The following is a 15,824-nucleotide window of genomic DNA, read 5'->3' as shown; positions in this document are numbered from 1 at the left end:
TAGAAACCACAGTATTTTTTGCTTTCTAAAAAATACCTGGGCAGTGCAAGAGACTCCTCACTTAGATAAATGTATATGGCAGTGGCGTAGCGTGGGGGGTGCAGGGGGGGGGCTGGCCGCACCGGGCGCAACATCTGGGGGTTAGGGGGCGCAAATCCACGGGTTAGGGGGCGCAAATTACTTGTCTTGCCCCGGGTGCTGACAACCCACGCTACGCCACTGGTATATGGAGTCATCTGTGTTCTTTGTCTACCATTTCCACTATGCACCCTTGAATGTGATACAGTTGCTTTCATGAGCTGGAACTGAAAGAGGAGAGTTTGTTTGCTTTGAATCTGGACAAGGAAAAAAACGAGTTCTGAGCCTTTTTTAAAAATGGCCGGTAGAAGTGGTCTTTGTACTTTGTGGCTGTCTGGGTTTGCTGTTGGCTTTGGGAACAGCACTACCTTCACGAATGACTGCTTGCTTACCTGCTCAGCTTGTACACTTGTAAATAAATGAGATATTTCTGAGCACCGTAAGACTCCCAGGCTGCCTCCACTAAAGGTAAATATGACCCTGTAAAGGTGTCTTGGAACTTAGGGAATTGGGCCTCATTGAGCCTAGAAAAGGCATATGCAAGGATACGCACACGTAGAAATATGTTGATAATTAGACATCATTAAAACAAAACAAACACAGACAAAACTACCCTTGTTTATTATATAAAGTTACACTATGAGAAACAAATCTGAATGTATACTGAAGCCTGTAATGGTACATGCCAAAATGTACAGTACTATACATAAAAGTGCATTGTCACAACAGCTTAACAGTACGTTTTCTTCTTTTAAAACTGTGCAATTGTAACTCTCCTGTTGTCTGAGAATGGAAGGAATGCAATGGGAATGCAGCAGAACATGAAATGGAACTGCAACAATACAAGAGCAGAGTAAAAGCTCCTCTAAAAATGTAAAGGCACTTTCACATGTACATACTACAGATGTACATTGACACAATTAGGTAACAGTCAACAAGCAGGAAGCTACCAGCACTGCAATCTATCAAACTGACAGTCAAGGACAATACTGATTCGATTAGGTACACAGGCGGTTACCCTTTTACTATACAGCCTGTAGCTGTATCAGTCTTTCCTCTTAAATATCCATTCACTATACTTCAAGTAGCTATAACAAACCATCAAACTACACACATTTAACTCGCGTGAATGTTCTAAGCAGAAGCAATCACTGGATGCACTGTTTCTAATATTTTCCCCCTTCTCCACTAAACAATCTCTAATATAAGCAGTATGGAGGCCGGTACAGTTATTCAGACGTACAGAGTTTCCCTATGCAATTTCATGATACAGGCACCCACCTTAAGTTTTGCCACACAACCTATTAATAAGAATACGAAGTCACTAGGCTATAATGCACTTAAAGGAACGGCAACGCTTCCGTTTGTCCCATAGGTCCTAGATTTGGGCTCGTTACAAAAATAATTCCTAGCCTTGCAGGGGCCACGGCAACACTTCACTATGATTAGCATTAGCTAAAAGCTCACTACAGAGTCCAGGATCTTAGTTAAGCTTCCAGGGTGCAGTCTAGGGATATGGGATCGCGTTCCTTTCTAGATAGTGGCAGCTTTGGTGAATGTAACATTTCCCATGGTCTACTGTGGCAAACAAAATCATTATATATACTGTAGCGCCAAGTGAATTCTTTTTCATCTTGCTTTTCAGATTTATGAATTCCACCCAGATCTGCTTTCCAATTTAGGTTTGTAAATAGCCCCCAGCTTCATCAGCTGAGATGAAAATGTTTGTCTCTCCCCCATTTTTGGGCACAAATAACTAACAGAAGATGTGTGAGCAGGGCTGGCTCACAGATGTTCATGTGGGCAACTTGTTTGCAAAGCTACTTACGTCTTTGCCACGTCCATGCTACATGTGATTTGGCAATCCCATTCAGCTAAATATAATTAGTAAACAAACTGCAATGGGAGTAAATCAGTCCCAAACAACAGTGGTAGCTACGATGTCCTTAGGCAATTCTTTCTGCCTAACAACTAGTCTCCTCTTGATTGATTCTGCATAGTGCGAAGGACCCAAAAGAAAACATTCATTTTGAAGAATGACAAGTTCCTAATGTGACAAGTTCTATGACAAAAGAAACCCCTTATTTTGATCAAGTTTTGCATATGTAGACAAGTATCAGCTGAATCAATTCCTTCCCCCAACTCCAGCCTAGTACTTACACGGTTTTTAGTTAAGTGTTTGCCTGATTAGTAACATGCGATAAATTCTCCTGTGGAGTGAGGTGGTGACCTTGTAAAAAGATTCACAGAAATGATATAGCTTACTGTTAAGTTTGTGCAAAACACTTGTTAGTTCATATGTAACAATAACAACAAAGATGAAGCACTATGCAGGTTGATAGCTTCACCCACACATAAACACACATGAAAAAAGTAATGACATGTTAATTGGGGGGGGGGAGTGGTTCTGATACATTTTGTTCAGATTCTAGAGTAGAAAGTGAGATCTTTGCCCTGTGAACAACCTCTCGCCTCAAGAGGAATTATTCCAGTTTAGAAATCAAAATTCACCTGAATAAATACACTCGAGAAACAGCACACTCTTTTGTACACAGTAGCCCCTTTAGCATGCCACAAGGAGCAATAAAACCATGGCTTACTATGAACGAGCCTTGTACCAGTGCATGGTGTTCAATCTGTCCTACTCTTCTCGGAGGCAGGAGTAACAAACCACAAAACTTGGCTTTGTCTTACTTATGAACCCGCACTGGTTTGTTTCTTGCAAACAGCTAGTGGCAAGCTACAAACAAATTGCAAGAACTAGCTACCACTTGTTCCTGGCTTACCACTCATGGTTTGTTTGTTGCTCAAGTCAAGCCTTGTGGTTTGTTTCTTTTAGGAGCTAGCACACTGCTTGTTCACACAAAGCAATAAGCCATGTCTTACTGTGACGTGCAGGCCAATGTGTTTCATAATCATAAGGATACAGCAGCTTTAAAGTGTAGGTTTTCTAGGAATGTTTTGTTACAAATAATTTGATTAGCTAAGACTATCTGCAGAGACATCTAAACCATCGGCTCATAGGAATGTAAACATATTTTTTGTAGTGATTTGTTTGTGTGAACAGTTGTCTGAAAGAACTGGTGGCTAAAAATCTACCTTTATTGCAGTGCAGCAAGCCTGAGTGCAACCATTAGAAACTATTCTATATAGCATTTCTGACAACAGGCTTTAACTTTGATTTAGAGAGCTGCCATCTACGTCGGTGTGAGATGCAAATACATTCTCCATATGCAGTACTAACCCTACCAACACACATACAAAGTATTTTGAAGGAAATGTCTTTCCTGATTCACTTCTTAATAATTCTCAAGATACAAACTTTTAGCCCATATAAAATAATCTGATCTATACTGGAGCCAATTACAATATAGAAGTAAACAAATCCATTAACTAATCCCTTTCATATGACCACTCATAAGTCTAAAAACTAGAGTAAAGTGTAACTTATTGAACGTCACGGGATGCTGGCTGTGACCTGTGATGCTTTTATTAGAAAAGGTGCAGCGTGGAGTTTTCAAGTAAAAGCATGTATTCCTGTTGTTTTAAAACGACACACAATTAACTGTCCAGTTTAAAAATTGGACCCATGTTAACGTAGGTAGCTTGGAGACATTACACTAAAAAAAAAATGTTTTTTAAAAAACGAAACCTCTCCCGTTATAAATTAGAAACGAATGGTGTGATGGAACACAAGACATTGATCAGCGCTCCATCCTTTTGGTAGTTCACTCCACGCTTGTCACACAAACTACTTGGTTTTCACATTGTGCAAGACTTGTCTGCTGGACCTTGGGAAGGAGAGGAAGGGCCCACGGTTGGGTTTGTTTTTGGAAGAATGATGGGCTTTGGCCTAAGGGCAGGCGGTTTCAGTTGCACCCCCATCCTGGGTGCGACCATGGGCTTGAAGGTACTCATAGTATCACTGGAAGAGCTGGTGCTACGCCGAATCTGAGGCTCCGTGCTTCTCAAGAGGACACTGTGGAGAGGGCTCAGGGATTCCGTGGAGGCGGTGCTGGAGGGGGAGTTTTTCATTTGTTCCAAGGTATCCAGCACTACATCTGGGGCATGTTTTGCAGAGCTTTGACGTTCCAGTTCCCGGAGTTCATTCAGAGCTGTGTTCATTGTTTCTTCAATATCCTGTTCCAAAGGAAGAAGCAAGTTTGCTAAAGATTAATGAAATACCGAACACCAAAGATGGCACGGGGGATTGCTTTGTGCCTCCTCCCTACATCATGGTGGAAACCAAATCTCTTTCCCTCTCGTGTGAGAGTAAACATATTAACCAAGCACCAGTAGTACTGAGGCGCAGGAATGCCTCAATAGATAACTACATGTTTAGAAAATACCAAGAACACCATGTGTAGAACTATTCAGTCACAGCAAGGTGCAAGCAAGAACAATACCAGGTGTTTCCTGCTTATCTGAAGCACAATACCTATTTTTCAGATAATAATAAAAAATACTCATGTTTTTATCCTTAGCACTATACTTGGGGCTAGATGAATGAGTGCTACAGTGCTTCTCCTGGGCAACAGAGAAGTGGACACACTGCAAGAAATATGCGTCATTTGGGATTTGCTGTGCAGACTTGCTACTTCTCAAACTTTAAAAAATAGTTTAAGAAATATTGATATTATATAAATGCTCTTCGCCTATTGTAGTAGAGCCATGAAGGCAAAATGGTTGGAATTCAATGCTGGGCCTATTCATGCGTACACCCACTGAAGTTAATAAACATGAAAAACTTAGGTTCACTGGGTCTATTCCAAATAGGACTTAGCTGAATAGAACCCACAAGGTTCAAAAAGGGATGTGATTTGTACAGTGGTGCCCCGCAAGACGAACGCCTCGCAAAACGAAAAACTCGCAAGACGAAAGAGTTTTCCGTTTTTGAGTCGTTCCGCAAGATGAATTTCCCTATGGGCTTGCTTCGCAAGAAGAAAGCCCATATGGAAATCTCCGGGGACCTCTTTTAAATGCTGGCGGTGGGGAGCAAAGCCTTTTGCCCCCCTCCGGCCTTCAGAAGAGGTCCAGGAAGGCCGGCGGGGGGCCGAAAGGCTTTGCTCCCCACCGCCAGCATTTTAAAAGCGGTCCGGGATAGCAGGGAATTGCGCTGCGCTTTCCCGCTATCCTGGACCGCTTTTAAAATGCTGGCCGTCGGGAGCAAAGACTTTCGCCCTCCGCCGGCCTTCAGAAGAGGTCCTGGACCTGGAGACGGCAGAGAAGTCTCCGCTGTCCCGGGGACTTTTAAAATGCTGGGGGTTGCCAGCAAACGCTTTGCTGCCGCCCGCCAGCATTTTAAAATCGCCCCGGGACAGCGGAGGCTTCGCTGCCGCCTGCCAGCATTTTAAAATCCGCTGTCCCGGGGGCTTTTAAAATGCTGGCGGTCGATAGCAAAGCCCTCCTGTCCCCAGAGCTTGCGGGGCGGGAGGTGGAGAGAAGGGCTTTTCTTCCCACCGCCAGCCTTCAGAACAGCCTTCTGAAGGCTGGCGGTTCGAAAAAAAGCCCTTGTCCCCCCCCCCCAGCCTTCAGAAGAGGTCGGGGGACAGACTGTCCCCGGACCTGGTCTGAAGGCGGTTTCCATAGGAACGCATTTCCTATGGGAAACCGTGCTTCGCGGAACTTGCGGAACGAATTAATTTCGTCTTGCGAGGCACCACTGTAGTTGATTTTTAAGGAGTGGAAGAGACTGGACCACGTGACTATCTCTGATTTCCAAATATAAGATGCAAACAACATGAATTTAACATTAATATGACAATAAAAGGAAAGGTAGTGCAAATATCATATTATGGATAAGGAAGATTAGATGAAATGCAGAGTGAAGAACAGGTATCTGTAGTTTAAGATGAAATTTAGGAATTCCAACAAAAAAGGCACTGAAGTAATCAAGTATGGCTAAAATAAGAGAATTAGTAAGAGTCTCAGTGCTAACTTCTATCTTGCTCACCTTTATCATTAAATATATCCAGCCATCATGTAAAGCACAGAATTAACTTAGAGGTGAGGCATCGCTTTTTGTGTACCTGCACACATTACCAAGCTGATATGAACACAACACAATCAAGGAACTAGAAATAAACACTAATAGCACAGCCACCAGGACACCAGATTGAGGTTATAGGCTTGTTTATCTCAAAAGTTCACCCTAGCATTCCCTGTAGTAGAGAAAGCAACAACTCCTATGTTAACTCACAAGACGCACCTGAGCAATTGCCTCTGGGTCAAGTGGTTTGTGATCATTGAAAACTGGGTATTGGCCAGATGATGTGGATCTTCTAATGGGTGGGCTGTCAATTTTCTTCAGGGATTCATGCCTACTAATATTGGTGAGGCTGCCATGACCAGGTCTTCGTCTCCTTTCTGGGCTATCTGTATTGAGGCTGCGGTTTTGAAGGGCAGCACGAGAAGCGCTGTGGCTTGTCATACTGGGGGAGCCCAACTCCAGCGATGAATTGGCAAGGCTGTGTGGTTGATGAACTGGGCAGTGTCCGTCGCTGGTTCTGCCAGGGCGTCTGCCGGGAAGCGAGAGTTCAGATCTCTTGCGCTGCTGCCTGCACAGAGAGGCAAAGTGAAGACACAGGAAATGGAACGAAGAACGTATGAATCATACCTGTCAATACATGTTGCCTGACAAAATGTGTTGGTGTGATGAGTATGAGCTGTGAAGCAAGTCCACCAGTTCAAATATTATCTCACCTATGAAGGTCTAGATCAGTGTTTTCCAAAGTGGGTGATACTGCCCCCTGGAGGGTGCTGGATTGATCTGGGGGGGGCAGTAGTAGCCTCAGGTGCATGGGGGGGGGGCGGTGGAAGCATAAAGAAGGTAATAAAATTTTGAAAAACCATTTGTATAGGTTTCATCTGTTGTGTTATGACACTGGCCACTAGGTCAGGCACTGTTGCAGGATGGCAGTATAGCCTCCCCCTGGATCTGACGGTCTTGTTGGAGGTGGGGGGCTTTCCTGGGTTTGGGTGAACCCTTTTCAGCTGCACCCAGTCCCAGGAAGTGGATCACAGCTTGCCTACCTATTTGGCCAATGGCAGGCGGGCTGTGGCACCGCCCCAGGTGGCAGATTAGACTGAGCTGGCAGGGGGCGCTGAGTAATTTTTTTTCTGAAAAGGGGGCGGTAGGCCAAATAAGTCTGGGAACCTGTGGTCTAGGATCTTTGTCAAGACGCTATATTTTATGCCTCAAACCCCCATGAACGAAAAATCTACACAGTTGTTTCACGGATTGCCAAAATAATACACCTGGTGTGCTTTTAATGTTCTCAAATGCAATATAAACGCCACGTATTTAGTTAATGCTGAGTTCTCAGTTCAATTTACCTTCCAGAATATATTTCGGGTTGACGATCTGTGGGTGAGTTCATATCCTTAGAGGAGGACTTGTCCTCTGTTACTGGTCCACTGCTGGCTTCACTATCTGCTTTCTGGCTCAGTGTGTCTGAAAATGTATCATCCCTGAGCAGAAAAAACAGGTGACAATTCTTGAGAAACCAATATTATTGGGTGGAAAGAGTAAGAGTGGTTCATGATCTCCCCCCTCTCCATTTTCAGTCATCTCATTCTCGTTAACCACCACTATAACCATTATATTCAAAGGCATTAGGTAGATATATAATCAAACGTCGGCCAATAGCAGGAATGCAATTGAAAAATTAGGAAGCTCTGCGGGGCCAGAATATCCCCAGCTGAGCTTCTCTTTATAATTTGTCTTCTAGCTTCAGCTTTGTAGATGCTCCTAAGTGACATTTTGCCTTCCAAATGGCAACTGAGACAGTATCATAATAAGGAAGCAAGCAATGTTATCTTCCAATTAGCCTAACAACAGTGTTGATACTTTTAGGAGATGGAAAGCATGCTTTTTCAAAGAGGGAGCTGTATTTTTATTCAAACAGAATTCTGAAAAAGGCAGAGAAGCAGGAAAAGTGCAATCATATACAAAAAACCCGTGGGCTACAAATGACATAGAATTTGATCTTGAAAAGTGAAGATGGTTTCAGTTTAAGACTAAGAATTCTCACCATATTGGATTTGGCAGCCCTCTTCCATTATTACAGCTGCTGTAAGCAGTGTTTCTGCTTATTTAAGTTATTTCTATACTGCTCTTCATATAAATATACTTCACGATATTGAGTGCTTTTTGTGTGTGGTGATATTCACCAGTAAGAGGAACAGTCATTCCTCTTTTTTTGCTGCCTATGGCGGCCATTTTATGCAGCCAGCTACAGCACTTTGATTAAGTTATGAGTACTAACAACAACAAAAAAGCACTGTCCAGGATGGTTCACAATAAGAAATTACAGTAAAATATATCACTATATGCTACCAGAGGGGAGAGGGAGAGAATGAAGACATAAAGGAGGAAATGATGCTCAAACACTGATTGGCTCTTTGCAGCAGGAAATCGCCCTAGGGTCCCAGCTTCCACATGCACTCCTGCCCCCTATCTGGAACCCCACTCCAGGGGCTCTGCCCCACAGCTTTGGTTTATAGGGCCTGCATAATGTCAACCAATCAACCATCGGTACTTGACTAGACTGGTCTGATCTGGCATATGACAACTTCTAGGATACTTTGCACCACTTAGCTGTTCCTTACATATCTTGAACCACTATGTATTGGTGAGGTACAAGGCCATCAATTCCATTGTGTCTTCCTTCCCACCAGTCATCAGAAGCTCGATGATATAACAGCAGGGAGGCCCCTTTTTTAAAAGACAGCTCTCGTGCAGATCTTCCAACGTAGTCAAACTTGGCAATAGCTTCTATTGGTTCACATTCTGCGGAGGAAAGATGAAGAATGATGTATTAGACCGGGGTGGGGACAGTACTCGGGAGGAAGAATTGCTCATAAGGAACACATAATGGATGCAAGCAAAGGTGAAGAAAGACTTTTATCCAGAAATGACATACTGTTGATCAAGAAAATAATTTGTGGAGCTCTTTTTCTTGCCCTTACAATATTTCAAGTGACAGGGACAAAGAGAAGACTTGGGATCTGTAAGAAACTTAAGATTTTTTGAATGGTCAGTCGCAGAATGAACAAGTGCAATTTTCTATCAGTTGTTTACAATGACGCCAACAATCCTGCATGAGACTTTTATGGGCTGCCTTCAGAGTTTTGATTCCCTGGAAGAAGCCGTTTTAGAAAACAACTTCAGATCCAGATAATACTGTCATCAAGTTGTGGGATAATGATTCTATGATGAATCAGCCCCTTAACTCTAATTAAAGCATGAAGGGGTTAAGACCATAGAGTAAGCTGTTTACGAAAAATACAAACACAAGTTACAAAACTCTTTTACAGAGATTTGATAAAATAGGTCTTGTGAGCTTCAGTCAGTGTGAATACAGTTATACCAAGGAACAAAATAGTTCCACCTTTGCAGCTCCTTTGAAATTACAATGACAGAACTACTTCCTTGACCCGTTTTTTATTTCCTTCACCTATCTATAAATACAGAGGAGATAGCATGGTATTCCAACAAAAACATTGCACTTCTTTTGTGTGAATTCTACATCAGCCATGATCCATCTGTTTTGGGCTTCCTCAGGAAATTCTCTCAGATTTCCTCTGGAAACGGATACTGTAAACTATTCTATTCGATGCGAATTAGAGCAAAATAAATTCTACAATGCCTCAGATATTGCTGATGAAATATATATTTATATCTAGTTTGGAGGCTGCCACTATGGAGACTGATGTGCTTGCAGAGGACTTCCCTGTTACCCGCTGGATCCCCTCTCCCAACCCTTCCCCCTGCTGAAATGAGGCTTGAAAAAGCACTCTTTTGCAGCCGATAGAATAAGCTAAATCTTGTGATGTGTGAGTGGTGCCCACAACAGATTCTTAGGGGGGGTTTTGAGGGGTCCAGCTAACCCCCCTCCCAGCTGCTATTAAGCCAAAGCAAAATGCACAAATGGCACCTTCCTTCCCAGAACTAATACTAGCTCCGAAGGGGGATTTTCAACAGCAACCCACCCCCCAAGAATCTGAAGACAGGCTTTCAATTGATGGCTCAAAAAGAGGTGAGTCCCTGACCAGAAAGACGACTTTGGGTAAACCCCACAGTAAAGCCAGTAAGGAAACTGAGGTGAAAATAACCCTGACCAGAGGGAAGACTTCAACTCAAGTTCTCTGTATGGCCTGTGAGTTAACTAAGATTAATGGTCTTTCTACTGGGATGTGGGTGGTGCTGTGGTCTAAACCACTGGGCTTGCCGATCAGAAGGTCGGCGGTTTGAATTCCCACGACGACGGGGTGAGCTCCCATTGCTTGGTCCCAGCTCCTGCCAACCTAGCAGTTCAAAAGCACGCCAGTGCAAGTAGATAAATAGGTACCACTGTGATGGGAAGGTAAACAGTGTGTTCCGTGCGCTGCTCTGGTTTGCCAGAAGCGGCTTAGTCATGCTGGCCACATGACCCGGAAAAACTGTCTGCGGACAAACGTCGGCTCCCTCGGCCAGTAAAGCGAGATGAGCGCCGCAACCCCAGAGTCGTCTGCGACTGGACTTAACTGTCAGGGGTCCTTTACCTTTACCTTTTTTAATGGTCTTTCTGTAAATAGTGGAGGGGCAGGAAGATGAGTGCGAAGGTCTGGGTCCATAACACGATGGAGCAAGCCAAGGCCTGAGTGCTCATGCACACCTGGAGTCAGGTGTGCTAATACTGGAGGAAATGGGCCTCTAGAGACCTTGCTGACTTCCTCCCCCCCCCCGCTCCGCATTTACTTAAAAGCAGCAACGCAAACCACAGCACTGTGCACAAAAGAGTTTAAAATGGCACTTAGAACGTGACACTGAGCCAGAAATTTGTGCTGAAATGCAGAATTCTTTCACTTGACCTTCCTTCTAACTGTGTTACGCAGGAAAGAAGCAAGGAAACAGCTGGCCAATGACAGGCAGATCAGTGTTAACAACAAAAACAAGAAATACACAAAAAAGAAAGGAGACACTGTGCCAGAGATTCTTCATTTAAAAGGAGAGGTGATGAGGAAAACAGCATTTCCTTCATCAATTACATATACATGGGAGGGGGAGGGGGGAAAGGCAATCAACACAAGGGGCCTACCATCTTCACTGGTGTGTGGTCCTGTACCAGCATCTAGGTCCACTTCTTCTAAGGTACCATGTTCACTATAAGGACTATCACTGTGGAGACAGTACCATATGAATTAATACCTTATGAATGGACACATTAATCATTAAAAAATCAATTAAGCTGGCGTATTATTAGCATCCTGCTCCTGCAAACACTACTTAACATATTCAGTTAAGACAAAGCACTCCTAGAATCTTAAAACACTTTTATTACCTCTTTTCTTTTTTAATCTAGATGTCAGATAATCTCCTTAGTATTATTTTTCTCTCTCTCTCTCACCATCATCTTCTTTTTAAATTGGATAGTTTTATGTAACCTGGACAGTGTTTTACCCATATGAAGGGGGGGGGGTCAAAAGGTTGCCTTAATGGAATGCTGCCTAAAGAGACAAACTAGAAGTCCTTCTAGTTACAGGCAAACCTGTGTAATATTAGTCTGGGTTTAAAATCCAAAAGCAGTCTCCCAAGAAGGCAACTGGGAGCAGAAAAGAGGTTGTAGGAAAAGGAGGAAGCAAAGAGATCTTTAATCCGCTCCCTGATGGTCATTTTCCTACTCCAAAACAGCTGTTTCTAAACTCTCCTTCCTCAATATACTATAAATTTTTTTTAAGAAAAGACTGTCAAGATAATGTTACAAGCATCTGTGTGTAACATCTAGTTTGACCCTGAATACTGGCGCCTGGTGTCCTGATCTCAACACTCTTCAGTGACAGAAAATCACAATGGAAAAAGAATCAATTTTGCTCTGTGGCATCAATTTCATGTTCAAACCCACAAGGGATGAACTGATGACACTTTAAAAACGTGTAAGGCCAACTGCACCAGAAAAAGCTCCAATATGGAAATGGTATGGGTCACAAAGTATTACTCTTATTTGATGTAATTTCAGCAATTCTCATTTTAAAGCCCACCACCTTGTTTTAAGTGACAGGTCTTTAAGCGACAGGGATAGGGTTAGCTGTCTGAATTTTTCAGGAAAAGAATGAATTGATGATGTTTTGCCGTTTCAGAGATTGCGTCTTGAAAACGAAGTACACTAAAAACTTACTAATTGTTTTAAGATAGATGGGAGAAATTTTATTTTAACTATCACTAGATAGGCCAACTGGGAGTAGCTGATGTTCAATAAAACCAGCCAAAAGATCTTACTATTTTTAATGCAAATAACAATCATGCTAAATCTGTTCAGTCCTAAAGGACACTTTGTAGGCATCTTTCCCACAAATTGGTCCTCAATGCAGCTTGCAATAAAATAATTAAAGACAGAATAAGAGCAGCATAAGCACTATTTTTTTTTTTAAAAAAATGAAATGGTGCTAAAACTAAGGAAGAGATAGCAAGGCAGTTTGCTTCAAAATGACTTCCTGGAACGCACAAAACCTGACCAATCTGGCATGCTTTTACTAAAGGCACAAACATCTGCTTTTATGTAACATGGCCATTTATGCTGAACCATTTCCCTGTCAAGTAGACCTTAATCAACCTGCTTTTAAAGCCACTATAATGATATTAGGCATAATTTCACGTAGCTGACAGACTGGAAAACACGTGGGCCACAAGCAGACTTGCTCAACCTGACAAGTTTTATTTTAGAGAAAAAACAGCTGTGGGTCGTCAAGTCAGAATATGTTTTAGGTCTGGACCCCAATGCCAGTTTTCTGCTGAAAAATACAGTTTATTTTTATTTAAACTGTTTAAAAAAATTAATTTATTTATTTCATAAAATTCATATACTGCCTGGTTGTCAAAAGCCTCCACGCAGTTCACAAAAACCGCTCACTAAAAGACAGCTTACCATCAATAGATCTTGAAGTAGTTCCCACGTAAAAAAGTAAATAATATACAGGCATGCAAATACTTGATAACTGTGTTGTATATTTATGTACTTGGATTTCCTTTTTACTTAAGTATACCATAAATATACAACGCAGCACAATATCCATTTGAGCAACAAAAATCCTATCGAGATAAAATTCTTATAAAGTAAAAGAAAAGCACATTATCACTCGTTTCCTCCTGACTGTTTGTTGCCCCTGGAAGTACTGTTTACTGCAAAAAAGGAGGAATCTGGAGCCAGGCAGGGGGCAAATTTCAGTAAAAGACTGGTGTGGGCCCTGAGCTGGTTAAACAAGTGACTAGCGTCACATATTGTTTGGCCCACAGTTACAGGTATCTATAGCTTTTTTAAAAAATGAAACTTTTCACAAATTAAAAGTCGTTCATACCAAACTGAAGCAATCCGACCTGGGCAAAAGAATGAACGGCTTACCAGTATTCGTCACCAGCCATACATTTCTCATAAACGGGACCATCCAGCTCCTTAGAATCTGGAAAAATGGTTTCGTGGTGAATGATGATAGTTTTGATTATTTCGTTCACGTGAGCCTGACACGACACTTGCTCTTGAATGTCTGGAACAGGCATCAACGTTGGGCCAAAACAAATGGCCAGGTTATACGGATCCATCATATTTTCATCGCTGTACTGCGAAAGGCTGTTTTTAAAAAGGGGAAAGAAGAAGAAGAGGGTTCTGGGATCATTATGAGACCTTCTGAAACAAAAATGCAAGCTTAAGCTGCATACACAATATTATTCAACCCACCCGCCTCGAAAATAAGGGTACGCAGCCAAAATAAGGGATTTTCCAAGCACAGGTATGTTCAACTTCTGAGCCCCTCCAAGCCAAAGGCAGAAAGCCCAGCCAGCAGCCAAACAAAGCCTCAAGTGGTGGTTCCCACAGCGCAGCAACCCGGCAAAGGGGATGCAGCAAGGAAAACTACCATCAACTCTCTGCTGGGAAGCGCTGAGCAAAGGCGAGTCCCCAGGCAACGTGGCCGATTTGATCAGCACAAGGCATGCAAGCTCCACCCCCCAGTCGTTCTTAAGACACCTTATTGGGTGAGCAACGCAGCCAAGCAACACAGTTGGAGCCTCCCTCCCTGGCCGACAGGGAGGGAGGGAGAGGAGCTGCTTCCTTTGAAACCCGGGAAATTTAAGGTACATAATAAGGGACAGCAGAGGGACACAGCACTGGGATAAGGGACTTTCCCACCAAATAAGGGACGGTTGACAGCTATGGGCTGCTTAATCTTGCACTGGAACGCCGTAAAAGCAATTTAATTAAAATATCTTTTTGTGACAGGCTGACATGAAGATATATGGGTTACTTGAATGACTGAGAATAATTGGTGAGAAGATGCATGGGTAACACTACACTGGGGCAGCAGATCTAAAGCAGAGATCATCAGATGGGATGCCCAATGCTGAGAGGTGATAGGAGCTGCAACTCAACAGTATCTGAACAGTTACAGCTCGAAGATAAAACTTGCAGAAATGTAACAGGCGCAACAGGTTTTCTAGCCCTGAAAACCTTGCACCTGGTGCTGTCAAGGACACAGGAGTTGAACCAAAACTGCATTGAAACCAAACTACATTTTGTTCATGTAAATATAGCCTGACACTCTCAAGGGCTATTTCAAACTTTCAGTTTTCAATCTCCTTTCTATAGGGATGGAAATGAGTATTCATATATTGCAATATCATCCTAAAGCAGCTGTTGAGGATAACTTGAGCATTTATTACAACTGAAGCTTCAAATAATTATTATTATTCTTCTCCTCAATTATGCAAATATTTTGGGCAGTTCATTTTACATTTGCACAACTGCTGCATTCAAGTCATTCCTATTAGAGCGAGATCTCTCAGTTCAGGGTAAAAATTATTCCAGTTTGTTTGGAAATCATGGCTTTGCTGCCAACTGAAATATTCTCCTCTGTTAAAATGAAGAATTAAAGATCAATAGAGTGCTTCTGATCGGACGTTAATGTACTTACTGATTGAGGAAAGCAAAAAGATATCTTAGCACTATGAGGACTGATCTGGGCAAAGTCAGGAGGAGTTTTCGTATGTGAAGAGCTCTCTCATAGAGATTTTCTATTCCTGCAACAGACAAGTAGACAAGATACAAGTAAAATCATTGGCTATGTGACAGTACAGTATAAAGCACTATGAAGAAGAAGAAGAAGAAGAAGAAGAAGAAGAAGAAGAAGAAGAAGAGGAGGAGGAGGAGTTTGGATTTGATATCCCGCTTTATCACTACCCGAAGGAATCTCAAAGCGGCTAACATTCTCCTTTCCATTCCTCCCCTCTGTGAGGTGAGTGGGGCTGAGAGACTTCAAAGAAGTGTGACTGGCCGAAGGTCACCCAGCAGCTGCATGTGGAGGAGCAGGGAAGCGAACCCGGTTCCCCAGATTACGAGACTACTGCTCTTAACCACTACACCACGCTGGCTCATTTCTAGGGCATCATTTCTAACATTTCCTACTACAGTGGTACCTCTGGTTACATGCTTAATTTGTCCCAGAGGTGCATTCTTAACCTGAAACTGTTCTTAACCTGAAGCACCACTTTAGCTAATGGGGCCTCCTGCTGCCACCGGAGCACGATTTCTGTTCTCATCCTGAAGCAAAGTTCTTAACCCGAGGTACTATTTCTGGGTTAGCGGAGTCTGTAACCTGAAGCATATGTAACCTGAGGTACCACTGTAATATTGCTGATCTCATCAAGCTCCAGCTGATAGCAAATGGCCAATTAAACTCTTTAGCGTATTTTGCCCATAGCTGGAATAAGTCTAAAC

At 42.7% G+C, this 15,824-nt stretch overlaps 1 protein-coding gene across 1 annotated transcript in view; it reads right to left on the bottom strand.

The window, feature by feature from the left end:
- Positions 1–676: 676 nt before the first annotated feature.
- Positions 677–15,824, bottom strand: part of SRGAP1 (SLIT-ROBO Rho GTPase activating protein 1) — a 120,820-nt gene continuing 105,672 nt past the window's right edge. The window contains exons 16-22 of the mRNA XM_081928005.1: positions 15,022–15,127; positions 13,458–13,682; positions 11,160–11,239; positions 8,689–8,869; positions 7,414–7,548; positions 6,287–6,635; positions 677–4,218 (exon numbers count right to left, since the gene is read on the bottom strand). Of these exons, the coding sequence (XP_081784131.1) occupies positions 3,841–4,218; positions 6,287–6,635; positions 7,414–7,548; positions 8,689–8,869; positions 11,160–11,239; positions 13,458–13,682; positions 15,022–15,127 (1,454 nt within the window). The 3' untranslated portion in view covers positions 677–3,840. The remainder of the gene's footprint in view (positions 4,219–6,286; positions 6,636–7,413; positions 7,549–8,688; positions 8,870–11,159; positions 11,240–13,457; positions 13,683–15,021; positions 15,128–15,824) is intronic.

This window comes from Podarcis melisellensis (assembly GCF_964234715.1).
Source record: "Podarcis melisellensis genome assembly, chromosome: 10".
Classification (NCBI taxonomy): domain Eukaryota; kingdom Metazoa; phylum Chordata; class Lepidosauria; order Squamata; family Lacertidae; genus Podarcis; species Podarcis melisellensis.
This window is presented reverse-complemented; position numbering and strand designations above follow the sequence as displayed.